Consider the following 20,681-nt stretch of genomic DNA (forward strand, 5'->3'; position numbering starts at 1 on the left):
TGAGATGTTTCTTCACAATTATATATATATGCACATGTGAAAATCTCTCAAGGTCCTGTCAAAGATGGTGGATATATAGTTAGTAACATCTGCAGTCTCAATGGTAGTCACTAGAGGCAGAAATGGTACACAAATAGCATACACAAGCTCTCCTAAGTGCTCATCGTCTAATGCTGGGGACCACGTGGAAGCCCCCCAAGGACCCCACTTTGACAACCATTGTACTACAGTATTGACTGCAGAGTTGGCAGGGCACTGCGTCAGGCACCCAGAACTTGAGGCAAGTAAAATGACTCTATGGGAGCCAACACAGGGCAAAGCCAGGAGGAGACAGAAGCGTGTAGCAACACTACAGAGCTCAAGAACCTGATGTTACATAGGAAATTGTGGAGGGCAGCGATCCATGAATCCCTCACTCTCTCAGTCACTAGTTTAATTTGGACATATGTGGTTTCCATCCAAAATGGAACGCGTGCACACACACACACACACACACACACACACACACACACACACACACACACACACACACACACACACACACACACACACACACACACACACACACACACACACACACACACACACACACACACACACACACACACACACACACAACAACGTGCAACAAGACAACAAACTGCAGGGACAACGCTAAAACCGTCTTGACCCTTTGGTGTGGTTAGGGCTTAAAAGCTTGATATTACAATATAAACAGCACTCAGACAGCGGGACGGACAGGAGCCAGAATGACAAAGTGAATGAGGGAACCACACAGGGAGGAGAGGAGAGAGAGAAGGAGAGAGGGCTTTAAAAAGAGAAGAACATTCCTTTGAGTCTCATCCATCCGCATTGGATTTATCAGACGTTAATTAAATGTTATGCTCGGATAACCGCTGTACGGAGACGGAGCTATCATTTCCAACCCAATTACAAGCCCTAAATCTCCTGCGCGTGTTTTTTAAAGTCCTCAGACTCCATTTAAAACATTTCATGTCAATGATCTAGCCTCGTTTCTTTGGGCCCAGGTCCAAAATCACAACACTCTGGTACAGTACTAAGTGAATGATTCCAGTTGACAGAAGAAGAAGAGATTGGGTGAGACCGCACGGCGCACACCCAGTGTTAATTTCGTCGACTATGAACTATGACTTTTTGACTGTGACTTTTATGATGACTGAAACAAGACTATATATCGACAATTTCTTTAACAAATAAAAACTAGACTAGTGGAGAAAAAATCCTGTATTTTTAGGCCGGGTGTTTAAACCAAGTTTAAAGTCAAAGACACCACCAATTGTAGACAAAACAAATCACACCCGTGTGAAGTGAGGGGCGCTCATATCATCATACGTCATCATACATCATCTCATTCTGGCCAATCACAATTTGCTTCCTCACTTTTGTCTTCAATGTTTGTGTTTACACACTTTTGTCTTCAATGTTTGTCTCTACACAGACATAGAGGACATAGCTGGACATATTTTATTCAAAAGACTTTGACTAAAACTAAATCAAAATTTGCTTTTAAACACTGCCGAGTGTTCATTTGAAATCGTGTCGTGTAACGTTCATTATAGTAGTCTGTTTTAGTGACACCCCTTGTAACTACGTTGTCATTACAGCGTTTGCATACTGTATATGGAAGGAACGCTGAAAAAGCAACGCTGCAGTGACGTAAACTCGTCGTCAGAAATGTATATGTCATGAGCTGATACTCGTGGCACAATAAAATTTGTATTTAATAATGCTTAGAGAAGAGATTTATGCGGAAGGGTTCATTGGTTATTGTGAAAGATTACTTCAAAAAATAACCTTTGTTTAATTGTTAAAAGTTACACAATATGACTTTAACTCAGAGAGAGAGTGTTTAACTTCAGACGGATAGTTTCACTGCTTGATTCTGATTGGCTGAGTCAGCAAATAAGCCACCCAAGGCTGTGGTTTATTATTAATAAGCCTCTGAAGATTTATTGCTTCAACATAATCCTGTCAGTTTGTTGTCCCTGCATCACGTGCATCATCATCGTATAGCTGCAGATGACCTTCTATCCACCGCCGTGTGGAGCTATATAGAATACGTGAGCAGTGGTGGAAGAAGTCATCACGTTTTGTACTTAAAATAGTACTACCACAATGTAGAAATACTCTACTCTACAAGTACTGAAAGTAGTACTCATTCTGCAGAATGTCCCATTTCACAAGTTTCCAAATGTACGTGTAGTCACTTTGGATTTCAAGTGTATAGGGCTGAAGTGGTTAATACATACATGTGTTGTAAACTATAATCAAAATCTAACGAACGAGAAACTAAAGTTGTTAAATAATTGTAGTGGAGTGCAATATTTGCCTCTGAGATGTAGTGGAGTATTGGAAATGCTCCACTAAATTAAAAAAAAAAAAATTGCACTGTACTTGTACTAAATGTACTTGGTTACTTTACATTACTGTACACGAGTGCATCACACATCACACATTGTTCAACCCAGATTTGGCACAAACAAGGGACTAAATTAATTTCGCTCCTATGCCACCAAAATGTGGAACGCCATTAACGTCATTAAGACATGCAAATCCCTTGACTCCTTCAAAACTGTTCTCAAAGGGCACCTACGGACGGCTGCAATTCGAAACTGGCCCCCGTAAAATCTGAATCCCCCCCCCCCGTTCCCTTTCCCCCTTACTGTATATGTTTCCTCTCTCTTTTTACCTCCTTAAATGATAGTGTATATTTGCAAATGTTCTGATGAATTGAAAATGGTGGACCCTGTTGTAAACAAGTGTAATGCTTTATCAGTGTGTCGTCCACAGTAATACTCTTTGTATTGAGTTGTGCTTTCATGTGAAATGTACCCATTCTGCAAACTGTTAATAAATGCTTCAATCAATCAATCACAATAGCGTACATGCCTGTGTCCTACAAAAGGCAGTTATCGAACAACTGTGTGCTGTGCTGTCAGAATATTTACGGATGAATTCATGGTATTCATATCAATGAAGACATTTAAAAAGAGAATGATAATGACATGGAGTACTATAGTGAGTGGCTTGGATGACATTTAATTGGGGGGAGGCGTCTGGGGGTCTGAGAGGAGGAGAGGAAGACAATGTGACTCACCTCTCTCATCTTGGAGGCGCTGAAGGAGGGGGTGAGGATGCTTCGAACCCGCTTCCACTGTTCGTTCCTCAGCATCAACAAGCAGTCGCTCATGGGCTTGGTGGTGAAGCGCGTGTTCTGGGAGAGGAATAGACAAATAAGGGTTTTGATCAGAACCTGAGACACGAAGCAATGGAAGGAATGCCGCTCGCTGTCTGTATGTTAAAGTCTTCCTGAGTGTCAGTTGTGTACAGTTAATTTTCTTTCACACTTTGTTTTCACTTCACTCATTTATTTAGCTTTATGATAAGACTGATGAACACACGCACACACAGAGCACACCCTGAACTGTATGTGTTTCACACAGGCCGAGGGGGGTGGGGTGATTCTGAGAAATAGAAGAGAAAAAATAAAACGAAAAAAGCCCATTCTTGTCAATCCCTTCCATCCACCTCATCTCTAATGCCGCCTTCCCGCCTCAACCCCCACCCAACCCCCGCCTCGACCGCCCAACCCCCACCCCCCACCCTATCAACAATTCAATGCATCAGTATTTCATTTCCGCCGACATGCGCCATGTGCCGCCAGGCTGAGTCAAATCATCTCGGCGAAAGATGGAAGCGCGAGAAAGAAAGAGAGGCTGTTGTTTTGTGTTGTTCCTGTGCGGCCCAGTGGGTCTGATCATCGCTGGGTCCTCTGGGACGTTTGGACCTTTGAGGCTGCACAAACACAAACACAATAGCAGGAGGAGAACTCTGGAGGAATAATAAAGCAGTTCCTGTCAGCCATGAGAGCTGCCATGCGGAATTAACTCTGAGAGTTACATAATGTAACCGAATGGACCCGTATAAAGAGTTCCAGCTTCATAGGAATGCACACTTTTGTGCGACATGACGACATAGAAACATAGAAACATAGAAAGTATAAATACGGCGATACAAGGTTTCTGCCTGACAGTGCCAATTAACTCAAAACTCAAAACTATCTGTGGTGTTCAGTGAGTTTGTCTTTCCTTTTTACCACTTAAACCCCAGCATCCTTATTGCGGGAAAGACCTTCGCAGAAAATAGCAGATCAACGAGCTTGTCGACCGGCTACTTTCAGCAAAAGCTTTCCCCACAGTAACGGAAAACAGACAATACACTAGCATAGAGCCCTGAGGGACTCCGGTCAACCATATGCTAGGGTTTAAGTGGTTAATGATGCCAGCATTACTTTTGCATAGTCTGTGTCTGAGGATGGGATGGCGGTAGACGCCCCACAGAACCTCGCGATGGTTAAGTGCAGTTGAGGAAGCAAGCTCACACCACAACAATGAAGTGGTGTAATGTGGCGTGAAGGGGGCTCTTGTGGTCGTGTCTGGAGGGCCAAAGAAACCTTCAAAACAACGGCGTGAGTTGAGCAAATTCATCAATCTGGTTTTACAGACTCCCTCAGCGTTTTTGGTGTACGTACAAAAATGAGTCACCAATGAGCCGCTTGTGTTACACGTCCCAGGCTGCAACTGAAAATGTCTAGAGGAATTCGGAATCATAATTGTGTGTGTATGTGTGTGCGTGCGTGCGTGTTACTATACTTTTGAGGTCCAAAATACCGGACCCCACAAGAAAAGAATATTGTTTTGGTTAACAAAGACTGATGTCATTACAAACAGGAAAGGAGGTTGGGGTCAGGATTAGGATTAGGCATATAGGATTCGGTTTAGGCTTAAGGGATAGGTTTGGGGTTGAGGTTAAGGTTAAGGTTACAGTAGTAGGCCTAGGGTTCAAAAGGTCAAGGTTTTAGGGACATCCTAACTCGTTGTTGCCCTCACAAGCATAGAAATACCAACGTGTGTGTGTGTGTGTGTGTGTGTGTGTGTGTGTGTGTGTGTGTGTGTGTGTGTGTGTACATGCATCTGTATTCTGCATGCCTGCGTGATAAACAAAGCAAAAACAAAGCATTATTTTTTCATACATGCATTTGGTATTGTACACACACACGCACACGCACACACACACACACACACACACACACACACACACACACACACACACACACACTTGCTGGGTCGGAGCCACGGGGATAAAAAGGAAAAGAAAATCACATCGATTTTCTTCCTCGACTTTTGACCTTTTGCTCCGCAGCAGAGCCAGTATGGAAGATGATGAAAGCCAGGGTGACCCCGTGACCTCTGACCTCTCTCTGATGCATGTGGCAGCCTATCATTAGCTGTGACCCTGGGCACCCATCAGGAATACCTCGCCGACTGTACTGTACCTGCACTTTGCTGCACTACACTGTCAAATCCTCACTGCATTTGTAACCTAATGGATCTGTTCCATATTTTGTACACTCTCTGAACTAAAAAGTGCTGTAAAGAGGGATACTGTTAAATAGCTCTATATTCTGATATTCGGTAACTATGGAATCGTGCATTTCCTGTCCGTCAGTGTATCACTCAAAATCCCCCCCCCCACTGCCACCCTTAGATCTCCATATATGGAGCTGACCTGTTCTGGCATTCCATATGTTGATCTGACCTCATCAAACCCTGTACACGCTCCATATATGGTGGATGGGCGAGGTCGCTTCTCGCCCTCAGTGTGTCTTACTGCTTAAGGAGCCTCGCTCTGATATCCTATAATATGGTCTACCTGGTTCTGTGTTCTGTCTGTCTGTCTGACGGTGTGTTTTCTAGGTCATCGGGTTATAGGGTCAACAGTCGCAAAAGCGGGTCAAAATTGTTTGCATAACTTTGTCAATACATTTCCCAAAAATGTTTTTCTTTCTGTGTTCTATAATTCCTTCTACTGAAGACTGTCTGCTAGGGTTAAATGTTTTGTTTTTTTGTGCAGGTCATTGACTACAGTTATGAAGAGGACTGTGTGCCGAAACGTTAATCAATGAAGCTTTAATTGGACCTTTTGAAAAGTCTCAGTGTGCAGACTTCATCCTGCCTTGAGCCACTGTTTTAAATGAAACTGCCTTGCCTCATTGGCTACAATGACATATTGCACTACGTACTGCACTGAAAAGGGTTAACGATACAGTGTTCTACTGTATTGTCAACAATTGGTCATGACCTTTCACCCTGAGAGACCTTTAAAAGGTCAATCTCAAAGTGGATCAATGCCTGACTGTTTAAGTGTTCTGTTGAAAGGGTTCTTATCAGATCTACACGCTCATAATGTGTCGCCTTCTAGCTTCTACATTTTTGATTGATTGAATATAATATATAATATTAACAGTTTGCCAAAAACTGGCACGGTGGCACAGATTTATACCCCCCTTAAACTCCCTTCCACTCAGGAAGGGAGTTTCACTTTGTTGCGGCTTCAACCCCCAAAAATGCAGGCAAATCTGATATTTTATTTAGCCGTTTTCCCTAGGGACAGTTGTGTCTAAAAACAGGGCCTATAAGACTGTCCAAAATATGGATGGTAATCTATCAGACACAAAACTCTGGCATCTGTCTGGCTCTTGCGGTGGGGTGAGGGGGTTAGGTTAGCACTCTGTCAGAGCCATCAATGTGCCAAAGGCTGTTCTCCTGAAATCACACAGCGTGAGCCTTGTATAGAGAACAAACATCATCTTCCTGCAATGCAGGGAAGGAACAGCGTCACGCACGCACGCGCACATGCACGCGCACACGCACGCACACGCACACGCACACACACACACACACACACACACACACACACACACACACACACACACATCGACTGACTTGTCAGGTGGGAAACCTGTCCAACACTGACTGGGATGAAAAAACAAAATCTATCAGAAGACCACAGGGGGGGGTAAATGTAGTTTTTCCCATTCTCGTACATTTGTGTTTGTATTTGTTGATGACATGTATTATTGTGTTTGTATTATGTAATGTATACATGTACATACCAGTAAGACGCCTGGGGGCGAGAAGCGACCTCCCCCTAAAGGGCGAGGTCGCGTGCGATGTCACGAGACCTGGGCCCCATATATGGGGCTTTCCCCATGTATGGGGTTTTTGAATGATACACTGACTGACTGACTGACTGACTTGTGTCGGGACAAACAAAGTTTCATAGTTAACCGCCATGGCCCTAAAGGGCGAGGTTGCGTGCACTGGCCATACATGGAGCGTATCTTGAGTGTACAGGGTGTGATGAGGTCAGATGAAGATATGCCAGGAGCGCAGGGCTGTGGACAAGGCCTTGCAGCGAATGCACGAGACTGGAATGCGAGAACCATCACACTTGATGGAAATTGCTACGTCTGATGCCATATTGTTTAACTGAAACAACCAATCATATCTGCAACCCGTGTGTGTGTGTGTGTGTGTGTGTGTGTGTGTGTGTGTGTGTGTGTGTGTGTGTGTGTGTGTGTGTGTGTGTGTGTGTGTGTGTGTGTGTGTGTGTGTGTGTGTGGTATTTCTCAAGAGAAATTTAGTTGAGGCACAGAGAACCTGTGTTGTCGCCTAGTGGTGGAAGTGACTCTAAATGTCTGGCTACATGAGACTTGTGTTGGTGTGGTCATTGTTTCATGTGCTCCTCATCTCCGCCAGGCCCGAAAGGCCGCCTGTCCATCCGTGTGTGTGTGTGTGTGTGTGTGTGTGTGTGTGTGTGTGTGTGTGTGTGTGTGTGTGTGTGTGTGCGTATTCATGTGCTCACCATTCTGTTGGGGAAGTTGCTGAATTCTTTGACCATCACCTGTCTGAGCATGTCAGGATCAGCCACCACTATTATTGGTCTCCGACCTAAATAGTACCTGAGACAATATAAACATAATGAATGATATGATATGAATGACGTGCACACACACACACACACACACACACACACACACACACACACACACACACACACACACACACACACACACACACACACACACACACACACACACACACACACACACACACACACACACTTAAAGAACACGGTGAGCCTGAAACATGCTGCATGCTGGGAGCTCAACCACCACCCACACTACTACTACCACTGACCTTCCCACCCCCCAAAAGTTGAACCATTTCTCTAACACGATAAAACACTATTTTTCCTTTCTATCCGATCTTAATTTATCTTCTCTTCTGGGGGTCCCATGGTACAAAATATTTCCAGATGGGGGGTCCGTAGCCAAATACATATATCGGGGGCCTTGACACAAAGACGTTTGAGAACCACTGCATTACAGCATAAACCTCCATCAGCAGCTATATTAAAACACAAGCGAACAGAGACGTCATCTCAGAGGTTATAGCCATTACAGGAAGGACGGAATGGTGACAGGTGCATCCATAAACAGGGTGTTAACGACCCCTATGGCTTTTTATAAGGACTCAAATCCCAAATCCCCATAGAAAGCAGCAGTTCATTATATTATATAGCCTCACTATTTAGAAGCTGCTGGGTCACGTTTGGTGCATTTTTGTGCCAGTAAGAATGTTGCGTGCAGTACTTAACATCAACAAGAGTGACCATGTTACCAGCAAGAATCTGTATGATGGAACCAGGGGTGAGTGACAAAATAGCAGCCAGGAGAATGACACTAGCAGGACACTGCCAAAGACATCAAGAGCTGCCAGCCAGCAAACAGGTGCTGTGGGAACTAAACTAACACACAGGCACCGGTCACAAGGACCATGAGTGTCCATGAGCATGGCCGTCTAAATCACTGGTTCTAAAAACATTTTTCTGTGTGAAGGACCCCCAAATTGATGTACATTTGGCCACGGACCCCACATCTGAAAATATGTTGTGCAAGATTTGCCAGATCCAAATTTGTGTGTTTTCAATATATTTCAAATATTTCCAAAAATAAACCTGTGTGAACTGAGTGGTGCAACTATACATTTATTGTTATAGTTACTGTACTGTAGGGGTAGGCAACCTTTGGCACCGGTGCCAACATTGGCACCAAGGAGGGTGATCACTGGTACAGTAACACTGGCATATGTGTGAGAGAGAGGATTTTTGGTAAACTATTAAAAAACAATGAGTCAAATAAATAAAGTCCCTCCCATGTCCCTCCCCTCATGTAATTGCCATTATGCCTTAGTTAAGTTTGTCTCTCTTTCTTCTTTTCAGTTAAGATGGGCTGGTCGTAAGTATGATTTTGGGTACTTTTCTTTTCTGGTTAGTTTAGTTTCATATTAGGTTTTGGTAGTTTATGGGAGTCTGGTGACTCCGACATGCACATAGTGCGTAGCTCACCAGGCTCCCCTCTTTTGTTTGTTTGGCCAGTCCATCCTTTCTTTTGTTTTGTTAGGGCTTTAGTTAGGTCAGGTTTTTGTTGATTGTACAGTTTGTTCACTCAGTTATGTATTGCCAAAAGACAGTGTGATTATGATTTATGAATAAAATTTCATTGTACTTTTGACCTGACTTTTGTCCTGTTATTATGTTATGGTCCTTGGTGTTAGAGCCAATTGTAAAGGGCCGTAACAATTACGTCCTGCACACAATTCTACATTCATTAAAACTCTGACTGGGGAGAGAGTCTGGGAGATAGTTGGATTATTACTCTGAGTCTAATGATCATTATGTGTATATTAATATTAAAAAAGAAGGGAAAAGGTTACATTCGTTGACAATCAAAATATGTTCGATTTTTTTAGCATAACATGGGTTAGACAAACCTCTCCACCATTGTTTTAACAAAGAAATGCCGCGCACATATTTTTCCAGTGTATATGGCAGGCCTTGTTGACGGATTTGGAAGATATTTTGAAGGTCTGGTTCCATAAATGAACCAGTATTTATGTGTAAAATCCATGATATTTACATTGGAATGAATGAGCCCAGCTGGAAAGTGTCCAAGTGGGAGTGTCTAAGTGGGAGAGGTGAATTGAAATAGCACACTGACTATCTAGAAAATACAAACATTTTTCAAAAAGGTTGCAGACCCTGTACTGTACTGTACTGTACTGTACTGTACTGTACTGTACTGTACTGTACTGTACTGTACTGTACTGTACTGTACTGTACTGTACTGTACTGTACGAGTATGTAGTCATGCTGTACTCGTACTGCACTGTACTCTGTACTGTATGTGTACTGTACTCTGTATTGTACGCACTGTGCTCTGTACTGTTCTGTACTGTACTGTACAGACGTAAAATTCTCCATTCATTGTCAATGGGGATTTTTTTGTAAAAAATAAGTGATTATGAACTATGAACTAACTATATTCCAATAGTGATTATTGCTACAGTAGAGAATGTTTGTTCAGTAATAGGGGCCTACCTGTCTCTCCATGTCTTTAATTAACCAAAAATACATATTCTGCTTGGGGTAGCAATTTCATCCAATCAGATGAGAGAACTGATAAAGGATACAGGATAAAGGGCCTTGCAAACGGGGAGCGATAAAACACGCCTATAGTTCATTTTCAATGAGACCTGCGTTTTTGCTCGGAGAAGTCGCGGGGCGACAACGCAAGCGTATTTATGTGAGCGCGGTCCCATGAATTTGATGCCCGCGTGCTCGTTTCGTGCACACGCCCGCGACTCACCAGACCTGGATTCGGTCTAGCTTTTATTTTTTACGATTGCGTTGTCACGCCCGTCTTGAGCAGACCTGTCGTTGATCCAGGCAACAACGTGTGCGTTCCTCGCTCCACGTTTGCAAGGCTGAAGTGGAAAAGTATACAATTTAAGGAACACAGCAAATTGTTTCGTCCGACAGTACTTGGGTTGTTATCGGCCGAGTACGACAGCCTCAAGCTACAGAGGCCTGTATCTCATATACTGTATAGTTAATTGTATTGTATCAATGTGCCACAAAGCCACTTTGCTTGTTGGAAGAATAAATAAAGCATCCGAGTCCACACTGAACTCAGCTATTATGTTCAGTGAATGCTCTAGTAATGACTTTTGGCATGTATCCCTGAATTCTGAGTTAGTTGGCTCAGTCCTGGCATCAAATCCAGCCATAACAAACCTAATTCATTGCACTTATTCCTTCTCCCCTTTCTCTCTTTATTTTCCTATTTCTAAACACAATGTAGAAAGAAGGGAGCCAGAAAGAAATGAAGCAAGGAGGGAAGGTCTCTTTTATGGGGGTTTTTTTCATCCTAATTGGCTACTGGGAGAGAGGTCGGACCACAATTTATACACTCTCAGAGCTATGGAGGTCTGTGGACTAATGTGTACCAAAATGAGGGTCCTTGAAATAAAAACGTTTGAGTAGCCTACAATATGATGCTGATTATTATGTGGCAAAAAAAACCCAGAGGCATTTGCATTACCTCTCTTGAATAACATACTGTATTTTGGAATTAAAATTATGCTGAGGAAGAAATTATATTGTTTTTAAAAGTAATCAGATATATATTTTTTCCCTCCCACATTTTGACACTATGGATTTTACTGTGGGAATTACGGGGTATTTTTCCCCTCTGCCAGCCCAATACACATTGTCAACATGTATTTGTCTAACAGGAGAGATGAAATCAATAAGAAGCAGTGGCAACTGACAGGATGCAAATGCACTTACCCACACACTCTGCCATGCGTCTTTATTAGATCATTGATGGGATCAAAAAAGCCCTGCGGAGAAAAGAGGAGAGAGCCTCATCAAAGGGACGGCAACAGACATGGAAAAGAGGATAGAGCCTCATCAAAGGGACGGCAACAGACATGGAACAGGACAAGGGAACAATCCCCTGATGGGATATGTAGACGGCATCTGAATGACTGTGTGCTCACTGAGGACCTGCAATTCTTTCATTCACAATGAAACAACTCCCAGTTGGACACACACACACACACACACACACACACAGAGAGAGAGAGAGAGAGACATGTCTTTGTTGTCGGGCGGAAACATTGTGTCCAAAAATGTGACTTTTTAGGAAACGGATCCAATGTAATCATTATTATTTTGTCACAAGCTCTTGTTAATACTTTTCATGGGTTCAATTTGAATAAACCCACAGAGACAGACATTGACTGATTGATTAATACTTTAGTCATGAATGTAAACAGCACAAGATACAAAAGGATACAAAACACAGAATGTGGTCTACCGTCGTATGTATTCAATTCATCAACAATAATAGCCTACAAGTCATCAACAAATACAAGACGCTATTATGTACAAAGAAGAAAAGGAAAAAACAGCGGCAGTGAAGCACCTTTGGGAATGGGAATTTTGTGGTCTCCTGGTAGATGATTGTTCTAGTTTGAAATAGACCAGATAGTGATACAGTGATACGCATCCTTTATAGAGGCTATGCGTGTGACATCATCGTAAGTTAAGCGGGAATGCCTACAGAGTGGCAAAAAACTACTAAGTGTTAAAGTTTGGAAGCACTTGAAGCAACGTCCTCCTTACAGTATGTGCAATTTAGAAACCGGTGGTACGCAGGACCGTTGAGTGATTTCCAACGAGCGCTTCCAAAGTCCAATGCTCCAAGCTGCTCAATGTTTGCCACTCAGTCTAAATGAGGTGCAAAGGTTATGCATGTGCAGTCTATTAACCACTTTCAACTTCTTCTTTTTTTCTGTTTCCCCTATTTTTGGGGGCATGTCATTATAGAGTGTAGGTGGCAATAGTGGCAATAAGCTGATCTACACGCTCGCAACGCATTGCACTAGATCTGCTATTTTTGCTACCATCTAATAGGGCATTATAATTAATGAAAAAACAAACGTACCTGTATTATATTGGGAATTATTGTTGTTATTAACAGAGACTGCTGGCTGTTTGGTTGGTCGGTCGGTAAGTTGTGTTATTACCAGAGACTGCTGGCTGTTTGGTTGGTCAGTCGGTAAGTTGTGTTATTAACAGAGACTGCTGGCTGTTTGGTCGGTCGGTCGGTAAGTTGTGTTATTACCAGAGACTGCTGGCTGTTTGGTTGGTCAGTCGGTAAGTTGTGTTATTAACAGAGACTGCTGGCTGTTTGGTGGGTCGGTCGGTAAGTTGTGTTATTAACAGAGACTGCTGGCTGTTTGGTGGGTCGGTCGGTAAGTTGTGTTATTAACAGAGACTGCTGGCTGTTTGGTCGGTCGGTCGGTAAGTTGTGTAGGAGCTGAATTGATGTGTCTTTAATCTTTACAACTCCACTCTCTTTTTTTTTTTTTTACATGTGTGCGACGGACGGCTGCGTGTCAGACAGGTGACTGACAGATTAATAACACCAGAGCCTCTATGATTCCTGACCAGCACTGGAACCACAGAGGACATGCAGGATTTTGTGTGTGTGTGTGTGTGTGTGTGTGTGTGTGTGTGTGTGTGTGTGTGTGTGTGTGTGTGTGTGTGTGTGTGACTGTGTGTGTGTGACTGTGTGTGTGTGTGTGTGTGTGTGTGTGTGTGTGTGTGCGTGCGTACACACGCGTGTGTGTGCGTGCGTGCGTACACACTCACTCAGTCTCATGCACGCACGCACGCACGCACGCACGCACGCACGCACGCACGCACGCACGCACGCAATGGCCGTTTTTAGCCCAAGGAGTGTTTCTTGTGCAAAACTAATGCTTGGAATAGATTCAGAATCATGAACATGTCACATGCTACATAAAGCATAATGAAAATTTGAAAATCGTGCCTTATATATAAACCCCGGCCTATAAAAAGAATTGCTCAATGCTGACAGCCGGTCAGCAAGTGGATTAATATTTTAGGCCAATACAAATACTACTGTATATACTAAATTTCCCATTCCACAACCCGGCTGCGGACTATTAGGGGTTGATTCAGACTTAGTTGCGAAAAATGCCAATTTACAAGTTCAAAACACAGATGGGCAATTTCAGGACCCCAGCTACAGTAAGTATACCTTGTATAGCTTGTAGATCTGCTACTTTTAATACATTTGAATTTGAATCCTGAAAAGTAACAGTTTTGGACCATTTTGGAGGTTTCCACCCGACAGAGACAAAATCAATCTATCAAAAAAAGCACACGGAAATACAATTTTTCAGCGATGACGACAAAGCCCTCCCTTCTACAGGTACTGTAGTGAATATATTGATTTAAGAGTCAAGGCCTTGGGGTGCATTATTCATTATCGTTATTCATTTTGCATGACTCCATGACTTACAAATATGCTAATGTGAGGGCTTTTAAAGCCCCAGGGTATGTTAACTACCTTGCAAGCTGTGAACGAGGAATGTTAAAAGGATAGCAACACAAAATAAAGTTGCTGCATTTATTCAAGTCAGTGCATTTGACACATTTTGTGTGTGTGTGTGTGTGTGTGTGTGTGTGTGTGTGTGTGTGTGTGTGTGTGTGTGTGTGTGTGTGTGTGTGTGTGTGTGTGTGTGTGTGTTTCATCATTGAATAACTAAAATTGATTTTTATATTTTGAATAACCTATTTTATACTTCAGCATACAATAGTGTCGCACCGTAGCAATTCAATGCACTGTGAACTTTTAGATCTGCTATTTTCTGGGGTTTTTTTGTATTTTTGATACTGTACTTATATCAAAAAAATATATAATTATAGATAATGTGATTACAATTATATGGTTTTTAGAATGGATTGAATTGATTAGTTTGATTAACCTAGTAGTGGGTCAGTCTGCACACGTGCCGCACACACTCCCTATGTCCAGATGTGTGCCTGTGCATGTGTGCACTGTGCATGCACGTGTGTGTGGTCTGCTCTGCACACACGCGCATGCATGATAAAGGTTTCTTTGTGATGGCAGATGTCTGCCAGTAAGAGGGTCCCATGCATGTGTGAATGTGGAGCTGCCAGGGGATGGATGCTCTAATGAAATATACACCACCAGGGGATGGATGCTGAATGGAATATACACCACCAGGGGATGGATGCTAATGAAATATACACCACCAGGGGATGGATGCTGAATGGAATATACACCACCAGGGGATGGATGCTGAATGGAATATACACCACCAGGGGATGGATGCTCTAATGGAATATACACCACCAGGGGATGGATGCTCTAATGGAATATACACCACCAGGGGATGGATGCTGAATGGAATATACACCACCAGGGGATGGATGCTCTAATGAAATATACACCACCAGGGGATGGATGCTGAATGGAATATACACCACCAGGGGATGGACGCTCTAATGAAATATACACCATATACACCACCAGGGGATGGACGCTCTAATGAAATATACACCATATACACCACCAGGGGATGGACGCTCTAATGAAATATACACCATATACACCACCAGGGGATGGATGCTGAATGGAATATACACCACCAGGGGATGGACGCTCTAATGAAATATACACCATATACACCACCAGGGGATGGACGCTCTAATGAAATATACACCATATACACCACCAGGGGATGGACGCTCTAATGAAATATACACCACCAGGGGATGGATGTTAATAAAATATACACCACCAGGGGATGGATGCTAATAAAATATACACCACCAGGGGATGGATGCTAATAAAATATACACCACCAGGGGATGGATGCTAATAAAATATACACCACCAGGGGATGGATGCTAATGAAATATACACCACCAGGATATGGATGCTCTTCTAATGAAATATACAACAGCAGCTAGCTAGGAAAACATCAGTTTCAGTCTACTTCAACCAAACATACCAGCTAGAAAATCAATCAATCAATCAATCAATCAATCAATCAATCAATCAATCGTATCTATAGTATCTACAGTATCTATCTAATCAATCAATACTATATACAGTATAGTATCTACAGTACCTACCTACCTACCTACCCAGTACCCACCTACCTATCTACCTACCTACACTACCTACCACCTACCTACCTATCTACCCTACCAACCCAGCTACCTACTTACACTACCTGGCTACATACCTACCACCCACCTACCTACCTATCTACACTACCTACTGGTCTACCACTTACCTACCTACCTACCTACCTACCTACCTACCTACCTACCTACCTACCATCAAGAGGCTTTATTTGTCACTACTTCAATTTGCAGAGCAAAGCACCTTTTCACACCTGCATCCGAATATAACTACTAATATAATACTACATGGAAACTAAACTATAAAAGAAGCAACGGGCTATACAGCATGTTGTACATTGCAATTACTTTCAATTGAATGTTAGTCAAAGCAGTTAATGAGCATAGACGACTGCCAACTATTCATGGCCAACGAGAGAAGTTGAACTGATTCCTACAGTATGTCCTCTACTAAGAAGAGCACCGTTTCAGACCACTAGATGTCAGTGGTGAGGCAGAGGCATAAAGGACTGCATTGACAGAGAGCAGGGGTAGGTCTGCCCATTTAGTCCACATGAAAATCAAATCACCAGTGCCAGTGGTGTAAAGTAGCCAAGTACATTTACTCAAGTACTGCACTTAAGTACAAGTTTCAGGTATTTGTACTTTACTTGAGTATTTCCAATTTCCAATAGCCTGTAGAAAATGTGAGTACTTTTGGAGAGAAGGGGCACCACTGGAGAGAAGGGGCAGGTCTGCCCCAGGCTTTAGAGGAAATCTTTTGACCTTCCCAAAGTCTACATGAAAAACAAATCACACAATGTGACGGCAGTCACTCAAATGCATTTCACCACCGTGGCCTTGGTTACATTATACGAGTAGTTGTCAAGGACCAATCAAATTGATCCACAGACTCTTTTGTGGCTCTTTTTCTGCCTATAAGAGATGATTTGTCGACGTTTTTGTTAATATTTTGCAAGTTATTTGAAAGATAGCATATCTACAAGTTGTGAGCTTGTAGATACAATATGGCTATTTTTGAACAGCCGAAAAAGAAAATAGGACGGTAATTGTTTTTTGCTGGGGGGACCCCCTGGAACCTCCTCAAGGAGCCCTGGGGCCCCGGACCCCTTTGAGAACTAATTACATTATACCACCCTAATGCCAGACACTCAGCCTAACAGTACCTGGATTCAGTGTTGAAACATTCTCTCTGATTTATGTGATTGCCAGAATGGACCAACAAACCAAGGAAGAGTTTATAGCCGCATGGAGAAGAGAGTGAACACCATCGCTGTATTGAGACAAAAAAAACTGGAGGGGAGGGGGCTGAAGCTTCTCACTCCGGGCGCGACAAACTACACACACGGCATTCAAATGTTTATGAGGGGCTCGCTCCGCATGCCCATCACATGAAGGAGGAGGCCAAATACAGAGAGAGGAGCTCCTCCATACACCCCCCCCCCCCACCCCCACCCCCCCAACACCACAGCCGCGGCTGAATAGGGACCTATTCACAAAGAGGAGCTTGTCCGTTAAGGTGCTTAGAAAGTGCTCGGGTCGTTGAAATGCAAGGCGACAGAGCAGCCCTCAGTTTGCCTGCTTTAGAGTTAATTAAGCTGCAGACACAGTTGGCAGGAGCCCCCCACTCCGCTTACCCTCACCCCCCCCCCCCACCCCACCCCCTCCCTCTCCTCTGCTGCCAGCCAGGCTTAGGCGAGACCGAGCAGGCACACTGGCATTCCTGCAGTCTGCAAAACCCACCCGCCCACACACCCCACCCCCCGTAAGAGGGGTTGCACCCGCTGCCAAAGAGATAGCACACATCAGCTCTCCTCTGATTGTGGTGCTTCTTTAGTGCACAATAGCGGCGGGGCTGAAGGATGCCGACGGTTTGACAGTCGATTCCATCCCACAGAGGAAGGGTGGGGCATACTGGAGTTCAATTATGTAGATTTTGCACTGTCTGAGATGTGTGTTTGAGCCCCTTGTGAAAAATCAATAAAAATGGAATGAGGAAAAATAAAAGGACATTCGTTGGGGTAGTTTTCTCATAATGAGTCGGGTGGGTCAGGTTAAATATATCCTTTAAAAGAACCTTCATGCAATGCTGATTTCAGTGACCCCATGACACTAAAAGCCACTTAAGCCCTATATATTCTGGTACAACGAACATAAGTTAGCCGTTCTAGAAGCTCAGAATGCGTTGCATGGCGCGGGCCCAGTGGAAAACACTGCTTTAGGGGCCACTGGTGGCTTTGTCCCTCTGACCCTCACTCTGCCTTGGTTTGCAGACCACGTCTCAGCCTGGATCATCGCTGAGTGTCTTGGCATCGGATGGATGTCCCTTTTATTGGGAGTTCATTTCCCCTTCGCTCAACCCATGTCATGCACAGACACGCATTCTACACACACATTTTGACATGCGGAAAGCGCACACACACACACACACACACACACACACACACACACACACACACACACACACACACACACACACACACACACACACACACACACACACACACACACACACACACACACACACACACACACACACACACACACACACACACACACACACACACACACACACACACACAGGCTCAGTCAAACAGAGGACAGGGACATGACTCTTAAATGTAGATTCATCACAAATGGAACCGATCAATACGGCGCTCTCGACTCCATGGAACATGGCATCATTGGCATGTTCTGAAGTGTGTCCTTTTCTATTACCAGAGGGGGATTAGACACTTCCATTTTCCATTTGTATCTGGAGAACAGAGTGACCCCCCCCCCCCGCCACATGAAGAGACACTCCCTGTTTTGTTTTTTTCTCCACTGTTCGCTGATAACACATTCAGGCCCTCATTTATCAATTGAGTGCAAATTCTGCCCCAAATTCGAGTGTAGGATTCGTAGTACACCCACGTCGGGTCGGCATTTACAAAGTGATCGTAGACAGCTGTTCCTTCCTAATTTCATTCCTAGCAGTGATAAATGTGACGGCTGAAATCAATCTGGCACGCCCTATAAAATCTAGCCGCGCCCTCGGTTTTGCGACATGAACAACTGCAATACGACCTGGAAACCATGGTTACAGGGAAAGAAAGTTTCACTCGCTTGCCTAAGTTGCCTTTCTGCCCCCTCCCATACACACACACAGACGCACGCACGCACACGCACGCACAAGCAACTTGTTGTATCTTAAATAAATAAACCTGCATGAATTAAATAAAGCTGTAGGACTACGCTGTCTGTTTCTCCTCTCGCTTCGCTTCCCTTGCTGCCCGCATCACCCCCCCCCCCCGCACGCACGCACGCACATATCGCAATTTGCAAGCAACTGTCACTGTGTGTTGTTAGTTGTATATTAAATTATTAAAGTATTTTTAATTTAATATACAACAAGATATATTGGTGAACGAAAACCTGAACCTGTGAACCATGAATTAAATAACAAATAGGCACACACACGCTGCTGTTTTGCATAGGTGCTCCTCCTGTCCTGTCTGTCTGTCTCTCTCTATCACTGTGGTCCGTCCGTGACCGTGACCAACTGACCATGCACCGCACGTTCGACAGACTATTTAGATTGCCTCGCAGTCGCTGCAGTGGCTGGGCACTGGTGGTGGTGGGCTGGCTGGGTAGCCTACCTTTATCTCCGATGCGGTTCCCACGTGCGCTGGCACGGTACATTTGGCATTCGAGCGACGCGTCGGGTTTATTAAACGAGGAGGAGATTGCACATACCGTAACTCCAGAAAGACATCGGCCTGCTGTAGATTATAGGCTACAGTAGGCTACCCACGTTGGGACTCTCCGCAGCTGCAGCACTGCACTAGCCTATAGTACTCTCCAACGTCCCGTCATGGAAATATTTCAGCACAGACAGCCCAAATCCTCGCATGTATGCGCTCATGCAAAACACTGTTTAAATGGCTTAAGCATCTAACTTGCAACATTGTTTTTAATTGCGCGATTTTAATTACTTGTAAAGTTGGAAATCTCCTAATTTCATATGACACAAAGACACATCTTATATGTATTTAGCCCATATATACCTATACAGTTTTATATAAACATTTTAGGAGTGAATACATATGTTTAGATGCCTGTGACAGCCTCTCAGCTGGTCAAACAATGCTGCTCCGCTGTTCTACGACAGAAAAACAGGTGAGGACAAAGCGTACGACAGCTCCCGACCAGACGTGAGTTTTGTCTTGGCACAAGATCATTTTCAATCTTTGGCGCAAATCGTAAATGCCGAAAATTGCGGTAATTTCGGCGTACACCCATATTTTGGCGTACGCCCGGTTGATAAATGAGGGCCTCAGACCGTACGACGTGTGGAAACCCAACCAAACACCTATCCTTCTGCAATGTACTCCTTGCTTTTTGCGCATGCCCGCTCTTGTTCACTTCCCTGTTTAGCGATCAGAAAGGCTCGCCACGTGTAATCTAGGGAGCTCTCCGTGGTTTTGACCAGATGGCTATACTTCTGTCTTAATTCCTGACTTCAACATGCCTCTCGCCTGGAATATTAACGCTTCTAGAGAGACTTTATCGCAATGATGGCGAGGTAAGCAAGCAACATTATGCCTCCCGGTTTGTGTACGGAATGGAAGCCCCCGGCTTTCAGAGTAAAAGCTGCCATATCTGCCCAGCACCCCAAGCTTCTATTTTGAAAGAAATCCCAGCACTGATTGTGTTAATGACTCTGCCACCCTGCGTCTTTGTAGCGTGGAACACACATTTAAATGTGTGTGTGTTTGTGTGCGCATGCGTACGTACGTACGTGCATGAGTCCGTGTGCAATCTGTGCATGCACATACACACATGCATGAGATGTGAGATATAGTTAAATAGGGATACTTGGGTGTGTGCAAAAGCACTTGTGTGCGGATACAGATTCAGAAACACATTCATAGACACTCACA

General features: G+C 43.9%; 1 protein-coding gene and 1 long non-coding RNA gene across 3 annotated transcripts in view; both read right to left on the reverse strand.

Annotated features, from left to right (window-relative positions):
* LOC306923658 overlaps positions 1-20,681 on the reverse strand; it is a 164,616-nt gene that overhangs the window by 66,520 nt on the left and 77,415 nt on the right. The gene's annotated exons all lie outside the window — the stretch shown is intronic.
* The window catches only part of tbxas1 (thromboxane A synthase 1 (platelet)), a 113,780-nt gene that overhangs the window by 47,063 nt on the left and 46,036 nt on the right, over positions 1-20,681 (reverse strand). For both annotated transcript variants that reach the window (XM_079500840.1, XM_079500841.1), the window contains 3 exons: positions 11,557-11,609; positions 7,729-7,825; positions 3,119-3,235 (listed from right to left, as the gene is read on the reverse strand). In XM_079500840.1, the coding sequence (XP_079356966.1) occupies positions 3,119-3,235; positions 7,729-7,825; positions 11,557-11,609 (267 nt within the window). The remainder of the gene's footprint in view (positions 1-3,118; positions 3,236-7,728; positions 7,826-11,556; positions 11,610-20,681) is intronic.

Source organism: Electrona antarctica (genome assembly GCF_951216825.1).
Source record: "Electrona antarctica genome assembly, chromosome: 5".
In the NCBI taxonomy this organism is placed as follows: domain Eukaryota; kingdom Metazoa; phylum Chordata; class Actinopteri; order Myctophiformes; family Myctophidae; genus Electrona; species Electrona antarctica.